The sequence below is a fragment of the Hyperolius riggenbachi genome, chromosome 11, assembly GCF_040937935.1.
Source record: "Hyperolius riggenbachi isolate aHypRig1 chromosome 11, aHypRig1.pri, whole genome shotgun sequence".
NCBI lineage: Eukaryota > Metazoa > Chordata > Amphibia > Anura > Hyperoliidae > Hyperolius > Hyperolius riggenbachi.
The window spans coordinates 134,308,265-134,333,861 of NC_090656.1; the positions used below are offsets into that span (position 1 = coordinate 134,308,265).

General features: G+C 44.0%; 1 protein-coding gene across 2 annotated transcripts in view; it reads right to left on the reverse strand.

Moving 5' to 3' along the window:
* CAPN1 (calpain 1) overlaps positions 1 to 22,964 on the reverse strand; it is a 144,390-nt gene extending 121,426 nt beyond the window's left edge. Inside the window, exons 1-3 of one of the 2 annotated variants that reach the window (XM_068260325.1) lie at positions 22,553 to 22,964; positions 16,329 to 16,449; positions 11,135 to 11,431 (exon numbers count right to left, since the gene is read on the reverse strand). In XM_068260325.1, coding sequence (XP_068116426.1) covers positions 11,135 to 11,401 — 267 coding nt within the window. In that variant the 5' untranslated portion in view covers positions 11,402 to 11,431; positions 16,329 to 16,449; positions 22,553 to 22,964. The remainder of the gene's footprint in view (positions 1 to 11,134; positions 11,432 to 16,328; positions 16,450 to 22,552) is intronic. The other variant, XM_068260324.1, reaches the window with a different exon arrangement.
* Between the last annotated feature and the right edge of the window lie 2,633 nt (positions 22,965 to 25,597).

Below are 25,597 nucleotides of genomic sequence, written 5' to 3' on the forward strand. Positions count from 1 at the left end.
TTGGACTAGTCTAACTCTTTATTGGGGATTCTCAGGGATATAGTTATTTTCAATAGCACTAAGGGCCCTTTTTCCCTAGAGCGTTTGGGATTACTTAATCGCAAAACCGCAAACTGCTAGTGATTTTAAAATCGCTAGTTTGCTTTTTAAAATAGGAATCGCGGTAGGTAATTTCAACTACCGCGATTCGTTTTTTACTTAATCGCGATCGCGCCGCGGAATGATTTTTGCCGCGATTTTGCTATGCAGTGCATAGCAAAATCGCGATCGCAAACGTCGGGAAATCGCCACGAAATTTTGTACATTTTCTGAATCGCAATCGCTAGCGTTCAGCGTGAACGCTAGCGACTGCTAGTGGAAAAGGGCCTGGCAGTTGCTCTGTCCAACTGCCAAAAAACTGTGTAGCGAGCAGGGAAGCTGGCCAGCACAATTGTTTAAATCCTTTTTCAGAAATATCTTTATAAAGAATAAAAGCCTTGCTGAGAATCCCCTATGGAGAGATGGACTAGTCCAAAACCTGTCACTTCTGTCAGATTTCTACTACCTACTGTAAGTGACAGCAACATAGGAGAAAATAATTTATGGCTCATTTTACTCTGGAAAAAAAAGGTACATCTAATTTGTATATATTTGCACATATTTTAAAATTTTACAGTTTTTTTGCTGTAGTGCCCCTTTAAGCAGATTAACCATTTCAGCCGCCTGGACATGATGCTCACGTCCAGGCGGCTGCTCTGCTGCGTTTCTATGTGTTCCCGCGCAATCGTGCCCAGTGCCCCCGCGCTGTCCCCCGGTAGCCCTGGCATCAGTGAACGGGAACATGGTTCCCGATCAGCAATCCGTGTCCCCAGCAGGAAAACCGAAGTGCTCTTACTAGAGGCTTCAGTCTTTCTGCAAATAAAAATTTTAATTTCCGCGTTCCCCTTGTGCTTCCGGTTAGCGAGAAGCACAAGGAGAAAAAAAAAAAAAGAAAAAAAAAAAAAACACACAACCTCAAGGTGGCCAAATAGTAAAACTACATCTACCGTATATACTCAGCTATAAGTCAAGAAATTTAGGACTGACTCAAAGTATAAAAGTGTGGGGGGGGGGTGAACTTATACATGAGTAGTCCTAAATTTCCCAACTTATAGCCAATATGCCAGTGTGCTTTCCCCCCTCCCTCCCACCCACCATCACCCAAAGGGAGCCATCCGTCTCAATGTCCTCCTCGCTCTGTGTAATCCTGTGCAAAGTGATTCTCGCAGCGGTAGCCGTCACCTCCCCCTCCAACGGCGTCCTCTTCTCCCTTCACTCGCGCTGGTCTCCGTGCTTTATCGTAGCCCCGTCTCCCGATGTCAGAAGACGCCGCTACGCTAAAGCAAGGAGACCAGAGCGAGTGAAGGGAAAAGAAAGGCAGCTGCGCACACAGAGGGTGAGTGACAGCTTCTCACTGCGGGAATTACTTTTCACAGGATTACACAGAGAGAGGAGGAATTGGAGACAGGCAGCCTTTTGACCACTGTTCAGGTCTGCATTCTGCAGGTCTCTGGAAGAGAGATCTTTTGTCAGTTGTGCAGCTTGCTGCTGAAGAATATTGCATACGTTTGTCATGCAGATTGCCTAGCCACATCCTTTGTGGGCTTGCTCTATAAAGAGCTATGTTTCCCACAGTAAGTTGCTGGTCATAAGGATTCTTCCTGTGAAACACTCCGGAGAGTGTCAGCCTTGCTCATTGTTTGAAGATTAGCTTAGAGTAATTCCTGGGACTGCACTCGGCAGGTTTCCCTAGTGCAGTTAGGATTGCATATCTGTTTTGTTTGTATGTTGCGATTGTCCTGTCCCTGCGGTGGTCGACAGGAAGTCGTTCTGATCTTTGTTCTTGGAGTATAGCTGGAGCAGCGGTTGCTACCAGCTATCTCCTCTGTCTTGCCTGGATCGCACTCGCCTAGCGCTAGTGCTGTGGATCCATCTGATCTCCATCTCTCTGTCTCCCTGGATCGCACTGGCCTCTTTTCGCTAGTGCTGTGGATCCTATCTCTCGCTTGTTCCTGTTTTCGTGTGTCTGTTTTGTCTGTTACGAACGCTTGCTGGAGGCTCGGTGAGGTAACCGTTAAGCAAGCACTCGCGTCCTCTGTTTCATGTTTGTTTGTCGGTGGTTAGTTAGGCGTGCTTGTCTCTATTGTGCTTATCACGTGGAGACCGCGCATAAACGCGTGCACTGTTGCGAATGAGTGCGGTGTTCGCGTTTAGCTAGCGTTTGTTATTTTCCTTATCTTCTCATTGTATGATTGCTGTGCCTTTGCTACTCTCATGCTCTGCCTTGCTGTAGCCTTGTGTCACCTCTGGCAATCGCCTCTCTCGCGATTGCGTTCCTGCTTCATATCTGCTGTTGTGTATGCACCGTCACGGGTTGGCGACTAGTTTGGTGCACACACATACAATCTGTCCCTTTGCTCAATCTCCCTTTCAGGGCTATCTTGCCCTGCGTTTATGCCCCTCGTGCAATTCCTGTCTGGCGTGTGTGGTAGGGCAGAGGAGCTGTTCCTCTGCACTCCACAGCTCCACCTGTCGACAGGAATTTCCCTCTACAGGTGCATTGCACCTTCTGCTGGGTTTCCTCAAATTATACGCTTGTGGAGGATTTCCGCAGTGTCAGCGCACGCTTTGTGCGCTGATCACGGAGAGAATTCCACAATCGTTACAGCATCAAGTGTTTGGGTGATGGTGGGAGGGAGGAGTTAAATGGAGACAGGGGCCCCCTTTGGGTGATGGTGGGTGGGAGGAAAGGAGGAATTACTGTACAAGCAGCATGGGTATGGGGAAGTTGCAGGCAGCATGTGTTTGGTGATGGTGGAGGGGAGGGGGGAGCTACAGGCAGAGGGTCAATGGCTGAATATTTGTCCTGGAGGAGTTATTGGCTGTACTTGGGGTTTCAGGAGAGGTTAATGACTACAATTCTTTATTCAATGCATCCATTAACCCATCCTGATCCCCATGTGCAGAAATTAACTTTGCTGGATAGACTTATACATGAGTGATTGAAAAATTCCAGCTTATGAGGGTCAAATATTGGGGTCGACTTGTATCCGAGTATATACGGTACATATTTTACACATATAATAACATTAAATTTAACTGTATTTCCCACACCAAAATATTACCCAAATAACATTTTTAATGGAAAAAAAATTACAATTAAAAAAAAAAATTACCTAAGGGTCTGAACTTTTTAAATATGCATTTGAAGGGGGTATACTACAAACATTTTTTAAATTATAAGCTTGTAAATAGTGATGAATGCAAAACTGAAAAAATGCACCTTTATTTCCAAATAAAAAATATTGGCGCCATACATTGCGATAGGGACAAAATTTAAATGGTGTCATAACCGAGACAAACGGGCAAATAAAATACATAGGTTTTAATTATGGTAGCGTGGATTATTTTAAAGCGATAATGAACGAAAACTGAGAATGAATTTTTTCCATTTTTTTTTCTTATTAATCCTGTTAAAATGCATTTATAAAAAAATAAATCTTAGCAAAATGTACCACCCAAAGAAAGCCTAATTAGTGGCGCAAAAAAACAAGATATAGATCAATAAATTGTGTGAATAATAGATTCCTAATTAACAACAAAAAGAAAAAACTTCAGAGACTTAGAATTAAGAGTGGACGCCTGGATGCACAAGCAGCAGAAAAAGAGCAACCCACAGGTGTAATGAATCTTTCCTCTTATCAGGCTACTGAAGCTGAAATGTCAGTACTCTCCAAAGGCCTGTCATTCTGCCCTGCGAGACCCATAGACAGGATTGCACTCTGTGGAGATATGGAGGAATTTTTCAGAAAGCTGCGACTCAAGGAACACTACCATGATAAGGAAGCCTGTGATACAATGGATAATGGACCAAAACGCACCAGATCTAAAAAGAAAAAAAAAAAAAAAAGATGGACCCCCAAAGAAGGAAAAAACCCGGCCCTGGATAAATACATAAACAAATTCAGACGCAGAATCTCTGACAGGATCCTGAGTAAAAGAAAGACACTGGCCCAGAACGTAACACCACAGGAGCGACAGGCCATCAGATCCCTTAAGGAGAATAAGGACATTATTATTAAACCAGCGGATAAAGGTGGTGCCATAGTCATAATGAACACCAGTGACTACATCCAGGAGGCACAAAGACAATTATCCAACACCGCTCACTATGCCAAATTACAGGGGGACCCCACAAAAGGCTACAGGATGGCACTTAATAGGATGGTTAACAGATTGCCTGCAAACATCAGACTACATGTAAGGACCCTTATCCCTGAAGAGCCTAGAACAGCCTGCTTTTACATGCTTCCCAAGATCCACAAAGAGGGAAACCCTGGCAGGCCCATAATCTCAGGGAGCGGAACTCTTACAGAGAACATCTCAGGGTGGCTGGAAAACATTTTGAAACCTCTTGTCTGTAAAAGACCCAGCTACTTACAGGATACCACCCACCTCCTGAACAAACTGTCAGCCATCGGCCCAGTACCTGAGGGAACCATACTGGCCACGATGGACGTGGAGTCCCTGTACACGAACATTCCCCATGATGATGGTATTGCGGCCTGCCGTAAATATCTTCAGGGTCAGGGCATACCTGTAAAGCCTATTACTGGACTGATCAAATTCATTCTCACTCATAATTATTTCACTTTTGGACAGGACCTCTATTTACAGCAGATGGGCGTGGCAATGGGTTCGCGATTCGCTCCACAGTATGCAAATCTAATCATGGCCAAAATCGAAGAGGAATACCTCAATGCATGTGGCATAAAACCCTTGGCCTACTTCCGCTTCATTGATGATATTTTAATCATCTGGTCCGCAAGTGAGGATGATCTTCTCCAGTTCCACAGGAACTTCAATGCCTTCCATCCTACAATCAAATTGAAACTTACCTACTCTCACACAGAGATTAACTTTCTGGACACCACCATATACATCAGGGGTAACAACATACAAACCTCTGTGTATCGCAAACCTACAGACCGTCCCACATACCTAAGATATGACAGTTTTCATCCCAAGCACATTAAGAACTCTATACTTTACAGCCAAGCTATAAGGTACAACCGGATTTGTTCTGACAGGATGGACAGAGACAAGCACCTGGATCACCTTAAGAACACTTTCATTAAACAAGGTTACAGTCCTCCCATGGCTGAGGCCCAAATCAGGAAAGCCAGCAACATCCCCAGGACTGAACTCCTGAAATATAAGCAAAACCAGAAAGAGGAACGTGTCCCTTTGGTTGTCACCTACAACCCACACCTGGAAATCTTAAGGAGGATTGCTAAGGAACTTCATCCCATTTTACACAAGGATCACAGACTGAGAACGATATTCCCTAAACCTCCACTCTTGTCATATCGGCAACCACACAATCTAAAACAGATGATTGTCAGGAGCTCTTTGAATAGGCCTCAACAAAACGGAACATCACCCTGCCGACAAAAAATATGTGGGACCTGCAGACACATTTACTCCACTGACAGGGTAACGATACCAGGTTCACAACAGGAGTACAGAATACAAGGTAAATTTTCTTGTGGGTCCACCAATCTGGTATATCTGATCATGTGTGCTAAATGCCCCAATGTTATGTACGTGGGAGAAACTGGACAAACTCTGCGCAAACGTATGAATGGACACAGGCACACTATTAATGATACCAAATCTGGACTCCCAGTTGCTACACACTTTCGGTCCAACGGACACAGCATGGATGATCTTCGTGTCACTGCCCTGAAGGGCGGCTTCAAAACGTCAAATGACCGATTAATAGCAGAAACAAAATTTATAAATTGTTTCAAAGCTGTGCAGAAGGGTCTGAATAAGGACAACAACTTTCTATATTGGTATGAGATGGATGATATATGAACTGTCTCAGCCACCCTAGCTGAACTTGTGAACTAAGAATTTACGATACCTCTGGGTCAATCCTAATACCAGGTCTGGGAGCAATAAAGTAAACAAGGATCCTTATCTTACCCCATTTAGATGGTCTGTTTGTATTAAGGCATCTTGTTTATTCTTATTCATTTGTAGTTAGCCAATAAATGGTATCATCCTGATTTAAAACTTCTTGTGTTAATAAGTGATAAAATTATTAGCGAATGAATGGGAGGTGAAAATCGCTCTGATGCATAAGGTGAAAAATCCCCGTGGGCTGAAATGGTTAAGCAATATTAAGCATTTACAATATTAAGTGGATGGGCGAAACGAAGGAGGAATTTGGATACATTTTTCATTGGGAGGGAGCATGAAAATGTATCCAAATACCTACTCTGTTTCACCAATCCACTTACTATTGTAAAGGCTTAAAATTGCTTAATATACTTAATATGCAGAACGGAGTGAGGGATTTGTAATGGAAGAAGAGGGTCAAAAAACAGGGAGAGAAGCCCTCTGCGGTCACGTGCTGGTAATAACCTCCCCCTCCTACCCACAATCCTTTGCCTTTTATGGATGCTGGAAGTAAAGTATCGCATGCAAATCATCAACACCGCATAACTACGGACCGTTTATCGCTCGGTTTTCACATCCATATCGCTCCATTATCGCCTGCTACCGAACACTCCTCTTTCTATCCTCTCACAGTGGTGAATTACAAACCAAGTGTTAAAATTCCGCATGAGATAAAATACCGACCTTTTATCTCTTACTAATTCTCCTCTGGTGAATTGAGGCCATACTCACTAAATACAGTCATCCAAAATGCCCACCTGGATTCTCACCTCCTCCAGACTCCAGGTGTGTGTCCACCATGTCCGCACTTATAGGCATGTTGGGCTACACAATTTGAAAAGCAGGAATTAAAGCTTTTTACATTTGGCAATACTCCTCCCTCTGGCTGGTAGGAGACACTGAAAGGTAGAATAAATAGAGCTTCACAATTTTTTTTCAGCAAAGCATTGGTCTAATTCCTACAGCGAAAAGGATGGAGCAGTGATGTTTGTAAGTAAGGGCCCGTTTCCACTGTTGCGACGCGATTTCGCCGGCATTCCGACGCTTGTAATAACGCATGCGGATGCGTTTCCGCATGCGTTTTTACCCGCGATTTCGTGTGCGATTTCGCATGGCAGGGTGCCATGCGAAATTAACCATGACACTGCCAGGGCAAAATAACATTGAAAAAGGTGCGAAATCGCACGCGAAATCGCGGGTAAAAACGCATGTAACAAACGCATGCGTTTTTACTATTAAATACATTAGCGGCGATTCGCACGGATTCCCGACGCAGGCGAATTCTGTGGGTCCCGTCGTGCAGATTTGGGCCGCCGCCAAATCGCTCCCGCACATGTGGAAACAGCCCCGGCCACTTCAGTGTAACAAGCGAATCCGCATCTCGTCGCCGCATGCGGATTCGCTATGGTGGAAACGAGCCCTAAATGAAGATCTGGTTGTTTGGATCAATCTAGCCCTGGTGCCTGTGGGTGTGGTGGAGAATGAAAGGGGGGGAGAGGAGGCATTTTGGTAAAGTGGACTTTGCCCCCTTCAGTTATCCTTTAAAGAGGTCCTGTAACTTTAAAAACATCCCCTTGGGGGATCCTATCGATTCTTCCCCATCCCCCTCCGTCCCATAGTGGCAGCACTAGCGGTCCCCAAACGTAACAATTTACCTTCCCGCCTCCAGCGCAGGCGCAGTATCATCCCTCCACTCGGGGTCAGGCGGAAATTGCCGATCCCGATTGGATCCGCTCTACCGCGCAGGCGCAATTTGCCTGTGCAGTAAAGCGGACCTTATTGGGATTGGCTATTTCCGCCTAACCCCGAGCAGAGAGTTCCGCTACTGCACCTGCACTGGAGCCGGGGAAAGTAAATATTCCACAGTCGACTTTCCTTGTCGGCTATGGTTATGGGGGCCCAGCACTGCCACTATGGGATGGAGGAGGCCTCAACACTTTCCAAGTGATGCTTTGCCACGGTTTTCTCATGAGGCATCTACCACACATTTTTGTATCACAGCCAAGATGAAATCTACTCTAAACTGATGACTTCTGCTCTGCACATATTTATCCTGTTCTATTTAGTATTAAACTATGCACTGGCCACTCAACCCACTATGTGATGACGTCAGATTAAGGCCCAGTGCACACCAAAACCGCTAGCAGATCCGCAATACGCTAGCGGTTTTGGGAGCTGATTTCAGAGCGATTCTAGGTATGTTTAGAGAGGTTTTCTTAACATACCTAGCGGTTTTGGGTGCGTTTTTGTGTAGCAGATTACACATATTGTTACAGTAAAAGCTGTTACTGAACAGCTACTGTAACAAAAATGCCTGGCAAACCGCTCTGAACTAGCGTTTTTCAGAGCGGTTTGCGTTTTTCCTATACTTTACATTGAGGACGAAACGCTTCCGAAAACCGCAAGCGTGCAGCAGGAGGCGCGTTTGCGGCTTGGCAAAAAACGCAAACCGCCGGTGTGCACCATCCCATTGCAATACATTAGACAAGCGTTTTTATAGGCGGATGCGGCTGGCGGATCGCTCCAAAAACCGCTCGGTGTGCACTGGGCTTTACTGCTGATTTCAGTCACAAGATCAATGAGTCCTCTGCATAAATTTGAAGAAAAGTTATTGATGAAGTCCATGATTCTAAAAGGTGGCCACTAATGATACAATATGCCGAATGTTCATTTCCAAACGATTCTTTGTATGAATGTTCAGAAATGATAGTGTGGGACCACTAATGGACAATAATCTAACCATTCAGATTAATGGAATCAATCCAATTTTTGGATCGATTTCATTAATCTGATTAAATTGGTTGTGGCTACACTCCACAATCAATAGAAATCATAGATTAAGAAGTGCGGCTTGCGTGTACGGACCAATATGACACTTCGGGAATGAAGGGATTCCTAGCCATTGCTACAGAGCTTTAGGCAATGGCTGCAGTGAAGCTGCTTTGCCAAGGAAATGGTGCTCCAGTAATTTAAAGCAATCCTGAAGAGTTAGATATTTATCACGGTAGTGGGAAGACTCTGGATGGTCCAGAAACTTCCCAGATCCTTTTACAACCCACATTCCAGCGCCGAGTCCATCTATATCTAGTTGATGCAGTAGGCAAAATAGATTTATTCTGGCCAAAAACGCAGCTGTAAATGAGCACATCTGCACTGGCTGTGTGAGCCTAGTCCATGCATGCACAGAAGAACAAAGTGCTCATGTATGGAGAAAAAAATAAGCCACAAACGGGCTGCTTCGTTCTGCTGGGCATGCGTGGACTGTCCTCATGCAGGGCCAGTGCAGATGCACTCATTCATGGCCACACTCCTGGCCAGAAGATATAGATAGATCCAGCGGTGGAACGGTGGCCTAGAGAAGACTCCAAGAAGCTTCAGGACTATCCAGAGGATTTGTACTACAGTAAAGTCTCAGTATCCGGCACTGGTGGGGATCACCTGATACACATACTTGCCAGTAGCTTGAGCAACATGCTGAAAAATTACAAACCTCAATTTAAATCTGTACACAGTTTTCAACTAAAGATGGCCATAGAGGTGTTAAAATGGTGCCTTCAAAGGTCATGATTAATGGTGATGTGATACATTTGTGATTCAGGCCCATCCTGTGGAAAGCATAATGGGCCCAATCCAATTCACTTTTTCTCCTAGGAGATGATTTTTAACCATCTGTTTTAAATAACTTTTCAGCACTCCGAATTATTTCAAGCATTTTCTTGCTTGCTGGTGGCTTAAAGGGAATGTTATTGATAAGATGGGAAAATATCTCAGAGGAGAAAACTTGGGTGAAAAAGTGAATTGGATCAGATTAGAACTATTAACGTTCTTCTGCACAGCTATCCTTGTGCACACACGACACAAGGATTGCAGTGTAAAGATGCAACAGAGATAACATTCCAATTTAAAAAGGATTATCATTATTCCGTATTTATATAGCACCAACATCTTCCGCAGCGCTGTACAGAGTAGATTGTCTTGTCACTTAAATGACCCTTGAAGGGGGTCTCAATCTAATCCCTGCCATAGTCATTTTTCTATGTATGTATTGTGTGGTGTATGTATCATAGTCTAGAGCAAATTTAGGGGAAGCCAATAAAGGGGAATCTGAAGTGAAAATAAACTTATGAGATAATTATTTGTATGTGTAGTACAGCTAAAAAATTGAACATTAGTAGCAAAGAAAAGTCTCTCATATTGTTTCCAGTACAGGAAGAGTTAAGAAACTTCCATTATCTATGCAAAAGAGCTTCTCTGACCCAACTCGGGTCGGCTACAGTGCTGTTTTCTGAAGTACTTATCTCAACCTCTCACTGTTTTGTTTGTTTCTTTAAGGTTTTATTGCCAGGAAGTTCAATGGGTCATTAGCTCTACTGTTTCATAGTTTAAAATACAGAGTGTTATTTGTAAACTGCAAATATAACAGAATAATGCAGTGTTATAGAAAAACAGCTATATAAGGGCCCTTTCACACGGGCAGGTGATCTGTCTGCTCACCAAGCAGTTTTCAAGCAGCAGTGAGCAGTTATTAGGCAGCAACAAGCATTTACCAGGCAGCAGCAAGCAGTTGTGAGAGGTCCACGGCATTTCACTGCCTATCAACTGCCCGTGTGAAAGGGCCCTAAGTGAAAATAAAAATATGAGACATTTGCTACAAATGATCTATTATCCATACAATTCATTTTATCATACTTTTTTTCGCTTCCGTGTCACCTTAACTTACCTGTATGTTTTTGGGAGGAAACCCACGCAGACATACAAACTCCATGCAGATACTGCTCTGGCTGAGATTCAAACTGGGGTTCAAACTGAGGACCCAGCGCTGTAAGGTGAGAGTGTAAACCACTACACTACTGTAATGGTGATGATCCAGTAATAGGCAGACCATACCCAGAATTATTATTCAGTTTACTATGAGTGATATGAACAACCTAGTATAGGCTAGAAGTCTATACCACTTTAGCAACAAAAAGGATGCACATCATTATATATGTAGGAAAAAGAAGACACATGAAGACTGATATGCAATTATCTCTATTCTGTTGTGCACTTCTGTCCATACATTTAAAAAAGGTACAATAAATTACATAACAGTTGTCTATTTTTTACAAAGCTTTCAGAATGAGACTATGTTAATAAACTGTATACTCACTGAAGGTCGGACCCATTTGACTCCATAAGTTTTGGAGGAATTTGGACCGAGCTCTTTGAAGCCCAGGGAGTAAGCGCTGGGTGGGAAGGTGTCATCCTTAAACAGAGTTCCGCACTGCAAACACTCGTGCTGGATGCGATTAAAATCCTGGCCCAAGAACTTCACAGCATTGTCATTTTTCCCTATGCCCAGCTCCTGCTCCCGCTGCTTCTGCAGTTGGGCCGATACTCCTGTGGCAAACACGGGAACTATTTCCGGCTCAGCCATCCTGGCTTCTACTAAGATCGCAGCTCGTTTCTGGAAAACATGTGTCAGAGCTTGTTACCACGAACTCAAACATTGTGTCATGAAAAATAAAAGGACACGGTTTAACCCTTTATCAATACAGATTTGTATAATGATTTCATTCCCACTTTATTTTGTAAGGCCATGAGTTACTGCAGATTGAAATAATTAAGTATTCCACTACAGTAGTATGCAGATTGCTTCATATGACAACATGTTACATAACCCATCCGAGTACAGGCAGAGGTCTGACACATAAAACTTTCTTAATTTGGTGTCGAAATTCCCTTTTTAAAAACTGATTGAATAAGAGACTCAATGGCCCATATGCAATTCACTTTTTCACCTGAGTTTTCTCCTAGGAGAAAAATGTCATCTTTGATTTAAAATAACTTTTTAGCACTTTGCAATGGAAAAAAGTATCAATAAGTAGGTATAAAGTACTATCAAAATTATGTTGAGTATTTTCTTGCTTGCTGGTGGCTTAAAAGGCATTTTATTGACAAGTTTTAAAATATCACCTAGGAGAAAACTCAGGTGAAAAAGTGAATTGCATATGGCCCAATGGGTTTAGGGTAACTAAGGTGCCCGATAGCAGTTTTAGAGTAGAATACCTTTAATTGACTATATGCTTCACCGTACCCGACGCAACAAGCAGATAACGCGCAGCACCGCTTTTTTTTCCTTTTTCTGTGCACATTTTCATTACATTGAATATTATATTGTAATAAATTGAAAACTAGGCATTTTCCATTTTTATTTCTTCTGACTGAAGCCAATCCTGATGTAATTTCCTCCCTTTTTTTTTTCTCCAAGAAACTGCACTGTCATATATAGCTTGCTTTGTAAACAGACGAGAGCACAGCATTTATGGTATTTCAGCAGCTTTTCCCTTCTCAGCCTTGTGTCACACTGAACTACCCTCAGCCAATCAGTGAGAAGCAGGAATGTGGGATGGGAGATGACAAGCTTCCTTCTTGTCAGTAACGTACCAAATAGAGTCAGGCTGACTGAGATCAGATTTATTACAGCAGAAACATTTATGACTATATTGGAATGCTTGCAATGCAGGGTTAGGTTGCAGGCTGCATACTAAACACAGAGCTGTGGGTAAATGGAATTTGATTTTGTGTCTGACAATCCCACTTTAAGACTAAGTTCACAGGGGTCAGTTGCATAACGCATGTGCTATAGAGTGTGAGAACTGCAATGGAGACTGGACAAGACTTTAATGCAAAGCCTGCATGCAGCGAGTTAGAATCCTACTAATATAATAAATGGGAAAGTTCGGATGTTTGGATGTTTGTTACTCGATCACGCAAAAATGGCTGAATGGATTTGAATGAAATTTGGCACACACATAGTACATTACCTGGAATAAAGTATAGGATACTTTTTATTCCCATAACCAAAAAGGGGGCGGAGACAAATACAAATTTCACTGGAAAATGTAAACTGCAGCCATTCTTACACTGTTAATGGCAGGGTTCTCAAACTTTGCACAGTTGGTCGCTGAGTGACTGGGATTAATATTCAGAAAGGTGGGTGGCGTCTATAAAAGCCAATCAAAATTAACCGATTGATTTTCAAGGGGAATGTTTACATTGCTGCCATTCTTGTACTGTTAATGGCACAAGCCTCAAACCTGGTACAGTTGATCATTGGGTGAGTGGGGTTTAAATTTATAAAAGGGGGTGGAGCCACAAACAGCCAATCTGAGTTGTTTCATTTTAATGCAGGTTATTGATGCCAAAGACAGCAAAGCTCACAAACTTGGTCATGGAGTAATTGATTAATTGTGTGTTAGGGTTAGGAAAAGTGAGCGCAGCCAGCACCTGCAAAATACATAATCGGGCAATGCCGGGTCATCAGTAGGTTGAGACAAATGCAAATTTCACTGAGAAAATGTAAACTGCAGCAATTCTTACACTTAATGGTAGGGTTCTCAAACTTTGCACAATTGATCACTGGGTGACTGGGATTAATATTCAGAGAAGTGGGTGGAGCCTACAAAAGCCAATCAAAATTCACCTATTGATTTTCTAGAGGGAATATGTAATTGCTACCATTCTTGCACTGTTAATGGCACAAGCCCTAAACCTGGTACAGTTGGTCATTGGGTGACTGAGGTTATATTCAGAGAAAGGGGTGGAGCCACAAACAGCCAATCAGATTTGTTTAATCTCAATGCAAATTATTGATGCCAAAAACCGCAAAGCTCACAAACTTGGTTATTGAGTAATTGTGTGTTAGGGTTAGAAATAGTAGGCGGAGCCAACACCAGCCAAATACATACCTGAACAATGTTAGGAAATACTTGCAGGTGTACAGAGGCGCCGGGAGTATAAAAATGGCTAAAATGTTTAAAATGTTTAGGTTGCGGTGGTGGACCGGCTAACCACAAACTGACAACAAGGCTGTTGATTTTTGATTTTTGAAAAATCAACAGCCTTGTTGTCAGTTTGTGGTTAGCCGGTCCACCACCGCAACCTAAACATTTTAAACATTTTAGCCATTTTTATACTCCCGGCGCCTCTGTACACCTGCAAGCATTCAGAAGTCCACCCTTGGTGGAGGGGTGACCCACCCTAAAAATTCTCTATCCGCAGAGAGCGACGTTTTACTCCTGAGTGGGGACAGGCTTGTTCTCCCAACCTGCCTTTACAGTGGTTGCTATCTTGGCAACCCTGGTTTGTAAGTATAATTCTTACAAGTCATTTATACCTCCAATCTTACTTAAACATATTACACTATATTGGGCTCTCGGTCTTCTATCTTTTCAATGTTAGGAAATAAGTGGGTGGAGAAAAATACAAATTTAATTGCGCAAATGTAAACTGCAGCCATTCTTACACTGTTAATGGTAGGGTTCTCGAACTTTGCAGTTGGTCACTGGGTGACTGGAATTCATATTCAGAAAAGTGGGGGGAGCCTATAAAAGCCAATCAAAATCCACCTATTGATTTTTAAGGGGAATATTGAAATGCTGCCATTCTTGCACTGTTGATCACCTGTACCTGGTACAGTTGGCCATTGGGTGATTGGGGTTCAAATTCAGAAAAGGGGTGGAGCCACATCCAATCAGATTAATTTTATTTCATTACAAATTATTGATGCCAAAGACCGCAAAGCTCACATACTTGGTCATTAAGTAATTGTGTGTTAGGGTTAGGAAAAGTGGGCAGAGCCAACACTAGCCAAATACATACCCGGGCAACGCCGGGTGTCCAGCTAGTAATGCAATAAGTTACAACTCAGTACTGTGAACAGGCCCATAGAATTGTATGGGCAGCAGTGAGATGACATACAGAATTATTCTGCAACGCAACTGACCACTGTGAACAGGGCCTTTAAGGGTTACACTTTCAAGTAACACTGCAAGTTACTGCTGAAGTTTGAAAGTTCAAAAAAATGATCAGAAATATGAGAAAAAATAAAAAACAAACAAGTGTGCGCTACCTTTTTTGGGACTGTAGGTAATACTGCCTGTACTCCACTTCAATAAACAAACCTAAATTAAATAAAGGACACTGGACACTTCAAGCTGGCATTTAAGGCCGTGGCCATCTTTATTCATATTTAATCAAACTTTAATAAATAAGTAATTGGGGTCTAATAAAAAAAACCAACTTTATTAAACATACAAGTATAACTTAGTATAACACAGGTGCATATCCGACTACCACAGCCCGGATATGTTTAGTCATAACAAACAACTCAAGACCCCATTACAACTGACCATGCCTCCAGGCATGTCATAAAATGAGTAAAGATTGACCACGACGTCTTTGAACAAAGGGGAATGGGAGGGCGGGGAGCTCACCTATAGCCACGGAGGTGACAGGCAGCTAGATAGCTGGACGGACCCTACTTATATAGGCCTAACTCTCCCCTGATTGGTCACGGCAGACCTGACTGACCCTAGCAACACCTGAGGAGAGATGACCTAACCTCTCACCTAGCCAATCACAGGTTCTGACCTCACTACTAACTTTTTTTTCTATTCTGCACCAAAATTTGACCAATCAGGGGAGAGCGTACCTCACAGAGGGAAAAATCAACATATTGCTTATGACTAGATACTGTAATAGAAAAGCCCTGTGACTAATAGTTCCCTACAGGATTACCACAGACCCATGCAGGGCCTGTCTTAATGCTAGGCCCTGTTTTATGGGACTGTAGGTAATACTGCCTGTACTCCACTTCAATAAACAAACCTAAATTAAATAAAGGACACTGGACACTTCAAGCTGGCATTTAAGGCCGTGGCCATCTTTATTCATATTTAATCAAACTTTAATAAATAAGTAATTGGGGTCTAATAAAAAAAACCAACTTTATTAAACATACAAGTATAACTTAGTATAACACAGGTGCATATCCGACTACCACAGCCCGGATATGTTTAGTCATAACAAACAACTCAAGACCCCACCGGCCAGACTCCTAGGCTGGCACCCCACCCACGACCAATTCTATGCAGCTCTGAAGGTCCCAGTTAAAAATGTCCAATCCAATGTCACTAAGATGCACTGAATCTTGCCTATAAAACCCAGGTGTCCCTCCCTCCAAATTAACATGTCTGAACGTGAAGATCCCTACTTTTTCCAAACACTTAGCCAATTGGTGATTGAGCCGTTTCCGGATTTTTTCACACGGAACCAACCCCGGAGACGTCAACCACTTCAACCTAGGAACAATTTCAGAAAAAATGATACACGTGTTCTGAGAGAAGGCTTTGAATGTAGAGAGGTCGTCCCTTATATTAAAGAACAATTCGATAGTTTTCTTTTTGCCAATATCATTTCCCCCCAGGTGGACAATTAAAATGTCAGGCAGTGGGAAAAACTGAACCAATTGAAACAACTCAGACTTTAACTGAGACCATAGCATTCCTCTAATACCATACCAATAAATAGAAAACTTGCTGGGATCCATATTCAAATTGGCGGAGTAAGATCTCTTGCAGGCTCTTTCATATGCCCAAAAAATATACGAATGTCCTATGATCCAGACTATAGTTTTCTTACCTGTAAAACAAATAATCAAATCAAGAACGGACATACAACTTAAAAGCAGAGGACTTCCAACGGCCCACTTTCTTTATTACACTATCATCTAAACCCAATCTTGCTGCTTCTGTGGCTGCTCCTATACGGAAGGAATGAGCAGTTAAACTACTTGCATTAAAACCTGCTTTGGTAGCGCAGCGATTCAACACAACCGAGAATTGAAAGTTTGTTAATGGAGCCTTATCCTCGTGACGCAACAAAACGCCCGAAGAAACACCCCTATAACACAAATATCTATCCAAGTTACTAAGTGGGCAGAGATTATTATCAGGCCAAGCATTTAATTCTACTAAAACTCCTTTACCCAGCTGATCAGTTTTGGATCTCTTGAGGAGTAATCCGAGTTTTTTACCAGATCTACTCACATCCTCATATCTCAAACCCGAAGGAATCTTGGCGCTTTGGGACACAAGCTCCGAAACCCGAAAAGCTCCGAAAAACATCAGTGTAAATGCACATCTAAAAAGCAATACTTCAAATCTGGAAGAACATACTGTCTCTAAATTAACCCAAAGCTCTGATAATATATCCAGCGTAATCGGTTGTCTTGTGTCAGGGCGATGTGTCTGGCGCTTGAAGCCTTTCAATAACTGCTTCACTGAAAAGTACGAATGAAGGGGAGAAAGACTCCTCAATTTGAGAAAAAATGAAATACCTGATAACGATTTTGAGATATGAGCATGAGAATAACCTTTTTGCATATATGAAACAACAAACTTCAATGCAGTCTCTTCAGATGCAATCCATTCAGTAAAACCCAGACTTCTTGTGAATGCTGTCCATTCCTTCCATGCGACAGAATATGCCTGCCAGGTCGCCATGGAAACTGACTGCTGTATACCTAACCTTATTAAGTCCACAGCAGGTTCCACATGAAAGACGGAATTTCTTCCCCTCTGGGCTGCGCAGTTGGAGCCAGCTGCCAAAATCTGTTCATCTGCAACCGGGATAAAGCATCGGCAATATCATTTTTTATACCCGGCACATGCTGCGCTTTGAGCCACACATTGAATTTTAAGGCATACAAAACTAATAACCTAAGCAGCCTAACTACTACCGGGGATTTTGAGGATAAGCAGTTTACTGCATATACAACTCCTTTATTATCGGACTGGACTAAAATGCGTTTACCTGCAAACTCCTCCCCCCAAATGTACAGAGCCGCTAAAACAGGAAATAACTCCAGTAACACAATGTTATTCGTTATCTCCCGTTGTCGCCACTCAATTGGCCACTGAGCACAAAACCATTTTCCGGACCAAAATGCACCACAGCCCACGCTGCCTGATGCATCGGTGAAGAAATTCAATTCTGTGCTAGATAGAAATTTTCCTTGCCATATTGACCTCCCATTGTAAGAATTAAGAAACTCAGCCCAAACTAACAAGTCAGCCTTTAAATCTGAGTTTAGCCTAATGTGAGAAAAAGGAGATTTTAAACCACTCATCGCTGAAGATAGACGCCTTGAAAATACCCTGCCCATGGGCATAATTCTGGTAGCAAACGCCAGATTGCCAAGCAATGTTTGCATCTCCTTTAACAACACTTTTTTCCGCCGCAAAAATGTGGCAATCAAACACTCAATTTTTTTGATCTTAGCTTCTGGGAGGCAAAATTCCATACTTACAGTATCAATTGTGATACCCAAAAATTCTAAATTAGTACAGGGGCCTACCGTTTTATCCGCAGCCAGCGGCACTCCAAAGTGCTCGCATACTACCTGAAATGTCAGCAAAAGGTTATTACAGGTGACCGAATCAGGAGGACCCATGAATAAAAAGTCATCCAAGTAATGGATTAACGAAAATTGATTGGAAATAAAAGAAACCACCCACTCTAAAAAGGTCGAGAAACTTTCAAAATAGGTGCAAGACAATGCACACCCCATGGGCAAACAGCGATCGAAATAATAAAAATCACGAAAGTAAAAACCGAGAGAGCAAAACGATGATGGGTGAATAGGTAACAGTCGAAAAGCAGACTTAACGTCTGCTTTCGCTAGCAAGGCACCTCTTCCAAGGGGGCGAAGAATTTCTAAGGCATCATCAAAAGATGCGTAAGAAACTGATGTGAACTCACCGGAAATCTCATCATTTAAAGACTGACCAAAAGGGAAGGACAAGTGATGTATTAATCTATATGTGCCTGGTTCCTTTTTTGGAACAATACCTAAAGGAGAAATCCGAAAGTTTTTAAATGGGGGTTCAGCGAATGGACCTGAAATTCTACCCTCCAGCAATTCTTTGTTTATTTTCTCCTGCACAATATCTTCAAGTGTATTAACTGATTTAAGGTTACTTACCAATGCACAGCCTGAACCAGTAAAAGCAGGCAAAGGAAAACCATCACTAAAACCATCAATTAGCAGCTGAGCTTTCTCCCTGTTTGGATACGCCTGTAGCCATGGCAACATGTTTTCCAGCATCACTGGAGTGTCCGCCCTTAAGAAAAAGCTCCTTAGAGCTAGAAGAAGAATTTGCTTTCTTAAAACATTTCACTATGGGGTGTGAACCAGAACAAAAACCACATTCATGGCGGTATTTGCAGGTTCCGGGCCACCTACACTGCGAATTGTTGTACGCATAACAAACACCTTTTTTGTAACTAGATGAAGATGGACTATTGGACTGTTGCTTAAAGGAAGACACCCTCTGCGGTAACATCAAATTTAACCATAACCCTACATCCTTTGAATTCCATTTCATCTGCGGATAAACAGAAATCCTTTGGCGGAAAGCCTCGTCATAATGAAACCAAGCTAAACCGCCAAAGGATTTGTACGCTTCCAAAATAGAATCCAAATACTGGAACATATATGGGCACCTTTCAGGAAATTTCTCTCCCAACACACTGGCGTAAACACAAAATGCCTGAAGCCAGTTGTTAAAAGATCTGGCGACAGGCCTTCTCCTATCATCATCACCTTTGTCGTCCGACTTTTCTTTTTCTTTTTTGTCTTTGTGGAAAGGTAATAGAGTCAGCAATTCGATGTAATCACCTCTCCAAATTTTTTCTTTTATTGCTATGGGTAAATGAAACCCCAGGGGGGAGAGATCACAAGGAAGATGCTCTTTGTATACTGTCTCAGCTACCCCCGGTTTACTAACCGGAATAGCATTAACTGAACTGGAATTAAATGGGGCCCCAACTTGGCTAGATGTGAGTGGTGTCAGAGGGGTAACTATCTGTTGCGGACCCACTCCCGGTTGCTCACCCCAGACCACATTGGCCCCATCAACATTACATACCGGCTGCTGCTGCTGCTGTTGCTGCAGCTGCTGCTGCAAAACCTGTAATAAAGCCTGAATTAGCGGTGATACAACACTATACTCACCGGCTCCAGCAGGCTGCGGCATCCTAGCTTCTGACGGCTGTCCCAGTCTGGTGATGTCATCCGCAGGTCCCCGAGCATGAGGCAGTGCAACGCCACTAGTAGCCACAGCAGAAGGCACACCAAGCTCATAATGCGCTCCCGCTGCAGCCACAGTGCGCACACACCTGCCCCCACCGCTCGGGTCACTGCTCTGCTCTCCCCTCTCTGCCGCATCGATTCCGCATCTTCCGGGGGCGAGGCCACGCCCCCCGACACCTGCGCTCACATCTCTGAAGGGAGCCGGAACAGATGAAGGGGCCGCGCCATCTTCTTGTAGCCCGGAATGGACTACTGCAGATGCCTCCGGACTTCCGCTCCGCCCACTTCCGAAAGCGGCAACCCGACTGGTCGCCGCCAAGAGATTGCCGCCCAGGACCGCCTCCAGGATCGCCCGATTGGCCGCCATCGGATCCAGAGCCGCTGCCACCGGACTGGCTGTGCTCCCGGACCCCGCCTCCTCTGCCGCTCGACTGGCTGAGATCCCAGCCGCCGCCTCTAACGCTGCCCGACTGGCCGCGCTTCCTGCCGCCACCTCCGCCGATGCCCGGATGTCCACAGAAGCCGGGGGGACCACGCTAGCGGCTCGACTAGCCGCGCTCACACCCGCTGTCACTCCTACGGCCCGACTGGCCGGAGCGGGGACGGACGAGCCTCTGGAGCCACCGGCACTGCCTCCCTTCTTCTTGGCGGAGCGAACTCCGCTACCGCCCGACATCCCGGATGATGCGCCGCTTCCGTCCTTCTGCCGAGCAGACGAGGATCTCCGCTGGGCGGCACCGCTGGGCTCTCCAGGAGAGTAGGGCCTCTTCGCCGCCTTCTTCCTCTGCGAATGCCGGCTAGATCCTCCTTCTTCTCCGCTTCTGCCGGCTTCCTCCCTCGGATCCCCTCGCTCTTCCTCCGCTAGCCGCAGGCACCGCTCCAGGACCTCCAGACCGCCGGGCTCTTCTGCTCTCGCCGCCAACTGCCTCAGGACCTCCATAGTGGCCAGGTGAGCACGTATTACAGCCCTGTATCACAGCTCAGAGCTCACCTATAGCCACGGAGGTGACAGGCAGCTAGATAGCTGGACGGACCCTACTTATATAGGCCTAACTCTCCCCTGATTGGTCACGGCAGACCTGACTGACCCTAGCAACACCTGAGGAGAGATGACCTAACCTCTCACCTAGCCAATCACAGGTTCTGACCTCACTACTAACTTTTTTTTCTATTCTGCACCAAAATTTGACCAATCAGGGGAGAGCGTACCTCACAGAGGGAAAAATCAACATATTGCTTATGACTAGATACTGTAATAGAAAAGCCCTGTGACTAATAGTTCCCTACAGGATTACCACAGACCCATGCAGGGCCTGTCTTAATGCTAGGCCCTGTTTTATTCTATATCCAATCGATCTCGCTCGAGCAGGATCTGAGGTGAAAATGACATGGTGCATACCAGACCTAAGGCCTCTTTTCCACAAACCGCTAAACTGCTTGTCAAGCAGTTCAGCCGCCCCGATTGCAGCACCATTCAGCTGCAATTACATGCAGCTGAATGGTAGCGTTTGGTAACACCGCGCGTCATGTTTGACACACGGCAGCATTACCCAACAGCAAAAAAAATGTTGCATGTGGCGTCTGAGCATGGCAAATGTTATGCTTAGATGCAACTTCATGGTGGGAGGGTGCCTGTCCACCATCTGTGCAGTGTGCTAGCAAGCGTCTGGCTGGTGGACAGAAGAAGCTAAAATGAAGTAATCAGCCGCTCATGGAAAAGAAGCCTAAATCCACCTACCCAATTTTTATTGCTGCCAGGATGCACAAGGCAGAGAAATTCACTTCCTTTAGAACTGAGATATGTAAGAACGCAAGACAGCCTTGTACCAATTTTTATGGTTGAACCTGAAGGCTTTTCTTCCTTTTTTCCATCCAAACTAAGGGCTCTTTCACATCAGACAACACATGCAGGAGCCGTTCTCCTGCATGCGTTGAATAGCCTGCAGCGGGTCGTCTGGATGCTGCGGTGCGACGCAATCAGCAGCGGAAGCTATTAATTCACCCGACGGGAAAACGCCAGCTCCCGACGATAAAAAAAACTTCCGGGTGCATCAAATCGCAACGTACAGAAACGCAGCGTCGAGGTTGAAAGGTAAAATGAAAGTCTACTGACTTTTATTTTACCTTGGTTAACGCAAAATTTCGACTTTGCGTCAAAACGCAGGAAATAGGCTCTAGTGTGAAAGAGCCCTTAGTAAACATAGATCTCCAAAGACACACAGATAATACATAACCCTTTTTTTTCAAAGTGGGGGAGGGGTGTTTATTAGGTTTTTACTGCTGTCATTGTGTCTGCTGAAGATACTTCCCTCAACTTCCTGAGCATTTCAGAGATGTCACAGAAGATAGGAAGTAAAAGAAACTCTCTTCAATACAGACACAGAGAGCAAAGACAGCCAGGTAGCATACAATGATCTGTCAGCATGTGCAGAATGCTTAGGAACGTGTGTGTACAAGTAAACAGAAAACACGCCATTTGGTTACAAAAATGCAACTTTCTTACTTCTGATCTAAATACCCCAATGAGATCACATCAGTTCACGGAACACTCCTCCCCAACTTTCACACACGACGACAATGGAGGGAGGGACAGTTGTGATCAGCTTACAGGGTCTTCACGTTGCTCCGTACAGCCCCTGTCAAACCTACCTGTGTAAATGACCCTTGTGAGAGGGCGAGATGGTCTCCTGGCTGTGATGGTGTCCTGCAGGCTGCAAATCTCGCAGTCTCACCCTTCCTGGTTATCTTTTTTTTTTTTTTTGGTGAGAAGCCTCCTCTGCAGTCTCCTCCCTGCTCTGCCAGCCTCTCAGACACTCCCTGGGGCAGTCTCTCTATGGCTGACACTCCTTGCCCTGAAAATCCAGAGCAAACCTTCCCTGGCTGTCAGTTATGACACTGTTCCATCTGTTCTTTGTGTTTGAATCTGCTTTATAGTTCCTGCCCTGCCTGGTGTATGGAAAGCCTTCTATCCATCTACGCTGCAGACTGCAGTGTGACACAATTCCGTTTATGCTCCGAGGATATTATTCTGACGGTGACTTTCGGTACAGCAGTGCTTTTTCCATGCAGTTCCTAAACTTGCTGGTAATGGCCTGTGCTTATTCCTCCCCTCGCTTTCCTAGTACTCCCTGCGTGACAAGTTCTGCAGGGAGACGCCTAGCCGGGCCCTGCAGAGGCTCAGCCCAAATAATTGAGAAAGGTAGAGAGATGCTTTAGGCGATGGACAGTAATATGAGGACACGGCGCCACCCCTACTGCAGAACAGCTGAATAAGTCAAGTTAACATGTTTGATACTGGAGAAAATATATGCCTATACTATAGCAATATACTCGAAGTTATAACAACAGACAATGGCGATGCTTTTGAGACATTTAACTTGTCTGAATCTTAAATATTTTTTATCATTAGTATATTTTAATTTGTGGTGTTTCTAACAAAAATAAGTCCACAGTGGGAGCTGTGCTGCTTTCCTTTAAAAACAGGAACACACCTGAGGGGAAAAGTCCCACTGCAACTGCATGTTGTGCATATGTTGCTTCGCATACAGTGAAACATACAGTCAATGAAAACTATGCTTCACTACCACTGATAACACATACGTTATGCTGTAAAGGTAGCCATACACTGGTCGATTTGCCATTAGATCGACCAGCTGACAGATCCCTATCTGATCGAATCTGATCAGAGAGGGATCGTATGGCTGCCTTTACTGCAAACAGATTGTGAATCGATTTCAGCCTGAAACCGATCACAATCTGTGGAGCTGCCGCCTGTGTCCCCACGCGCATACATTACCTGACGCTGGCTCCCGGGCGTCTTCTCCGCATCTTCTCCACGCTGCACCCGCTCCATCCCGGTGCTTCCTGTGTCACTCCGTGACCAGGAAGTTCAAATAGAGCGCACTCTATTTGAACTTCCTGGTCACTGCAGTGACAGAAAGCGCCGGGATGGAGCGGGTGCAGCGCGGAGAAGATGCGGAGAAGACGCCCGGGAGCCAGCGTCAGGTAATGTATACCTGATCGGATCGGCCGCTGCTAGCGACGCGCTCCCTACCCGCGGGCGATCGAGGGTAATTTCACGCACGGCGCGATCGACGGACCGATCCGATTTCGGTAGGAAATCGGATCGGCGGGTGCGTTTAGCGCGAACGATTGGCAGCAGATTCGATCCCAGGATTTTTGTGGGCGTTTTTTTCCCTGTCAATTTAAATGTGAAGTGTTTCTGGGATTTTTAAGTCCTTTTCCCTTTAAAAATAAGGCCTAAGACAATTAAATATTGCAAAACGCCCCAAAAAGTGCTTACGAAAAATGCTTACCAAAAGGGCCCAATGCACAGAAATCGCCAGGAATCGCAAAAAAACCATCAAAAAATGCCCAATGCTAAAGGAGTGCAATGTGCACAAGACCTTACTTCACACCGCAAGGCCCTATTATGAATATAGCCAAATGACAAAAAACTAGAAGCTATAATACAGTATGATTTCATCAACAAAGAACACTTTTTTAATTTAAATATTTTGCAATAGAAAGGAGGTAACATGTATGTAAATGTACAATTATCTATAAATTCCATGGCTGAAAGGGCCTTTTTCCCATATGCAAATTTTTCTGTTCTAAGGCTAAAGGTGCCCATACACTCGTCAGATTGGCAGCAGATAGATAAGAAATGCATCTGATGATCTATCTGATGCGTTTTTAGAACATTTTTTACCAGGATAGAATTCCAATAGATTTCAGTTTGAAATCTGTTGGAATTCTATCTGATGGCATTTTTTTGCCATCAGATTTCCATTAAGGCCAATGCAAACTGATAAGCAATCTCATCAGATCGACCTAAATTTTCATCGATCGGTCGATTGGCCAACCGATTTGCAAACGATCAATCGGTCGATCGATCGGGATCGATCTGTCGGCCAGAAAATCGGCTGAGTGTATGGGCCCCTTAATTTTTATATGCGTCTAACAATCATTACATGAGGAACGAAAGCATGGTGCGGAAATCTGCAGCATGCCATCCATATTCTTTCTGCATCGGACCACATGGGAAAATTCACATTCAATGTAAATGACTCTATTGACATTCTGGTGACTTTATTGACATTCATTGGTTACATTTTCACCACGATAATTTGCATTACATAGTGGAAACAGGTCCTTAAACTTTCTGTACAAAACAAATGTACATCACTGCTATTAAAGGAGAGTGATATGGAGATTGCCATATTTATTTCCTTTTAAACAATACCAGTTGCCTGGCAGCCCTGTTGGGCTATGTGACTGCAGCCATGTCTGAATCACACTAGAAACAAGCATGCAGATAATCTTGTCAGATCTGACAAAAATGGTAGAAACACCTGATATGCTGCATGCTTGTTCAGGTCTATGGATTAAATTATTAGAGGCAGAGGATCAGCAGGATAGCTAGGAAACTGGTATTGTTTAAAAGGAAATAAATATGGCAGCCTCCATATCCCTCTCGTTACAGTTGTCCTTTAAATCAAGTGAGAAGGCATAATGCATGTCCTGGCTGAAGACTTCAGTACTTCAGAATCGAGCAACTTCCTGTTACTATGTGTGCAAAAGTCAAGATAATCTACATAAATCATGACTCCATTTGTAGGGACCTCCTGCAGATTCATGGCTTGCATAGAGTGCAGGTGAATTACCTCTGGGTGCCTGTTCACTATGGCATTC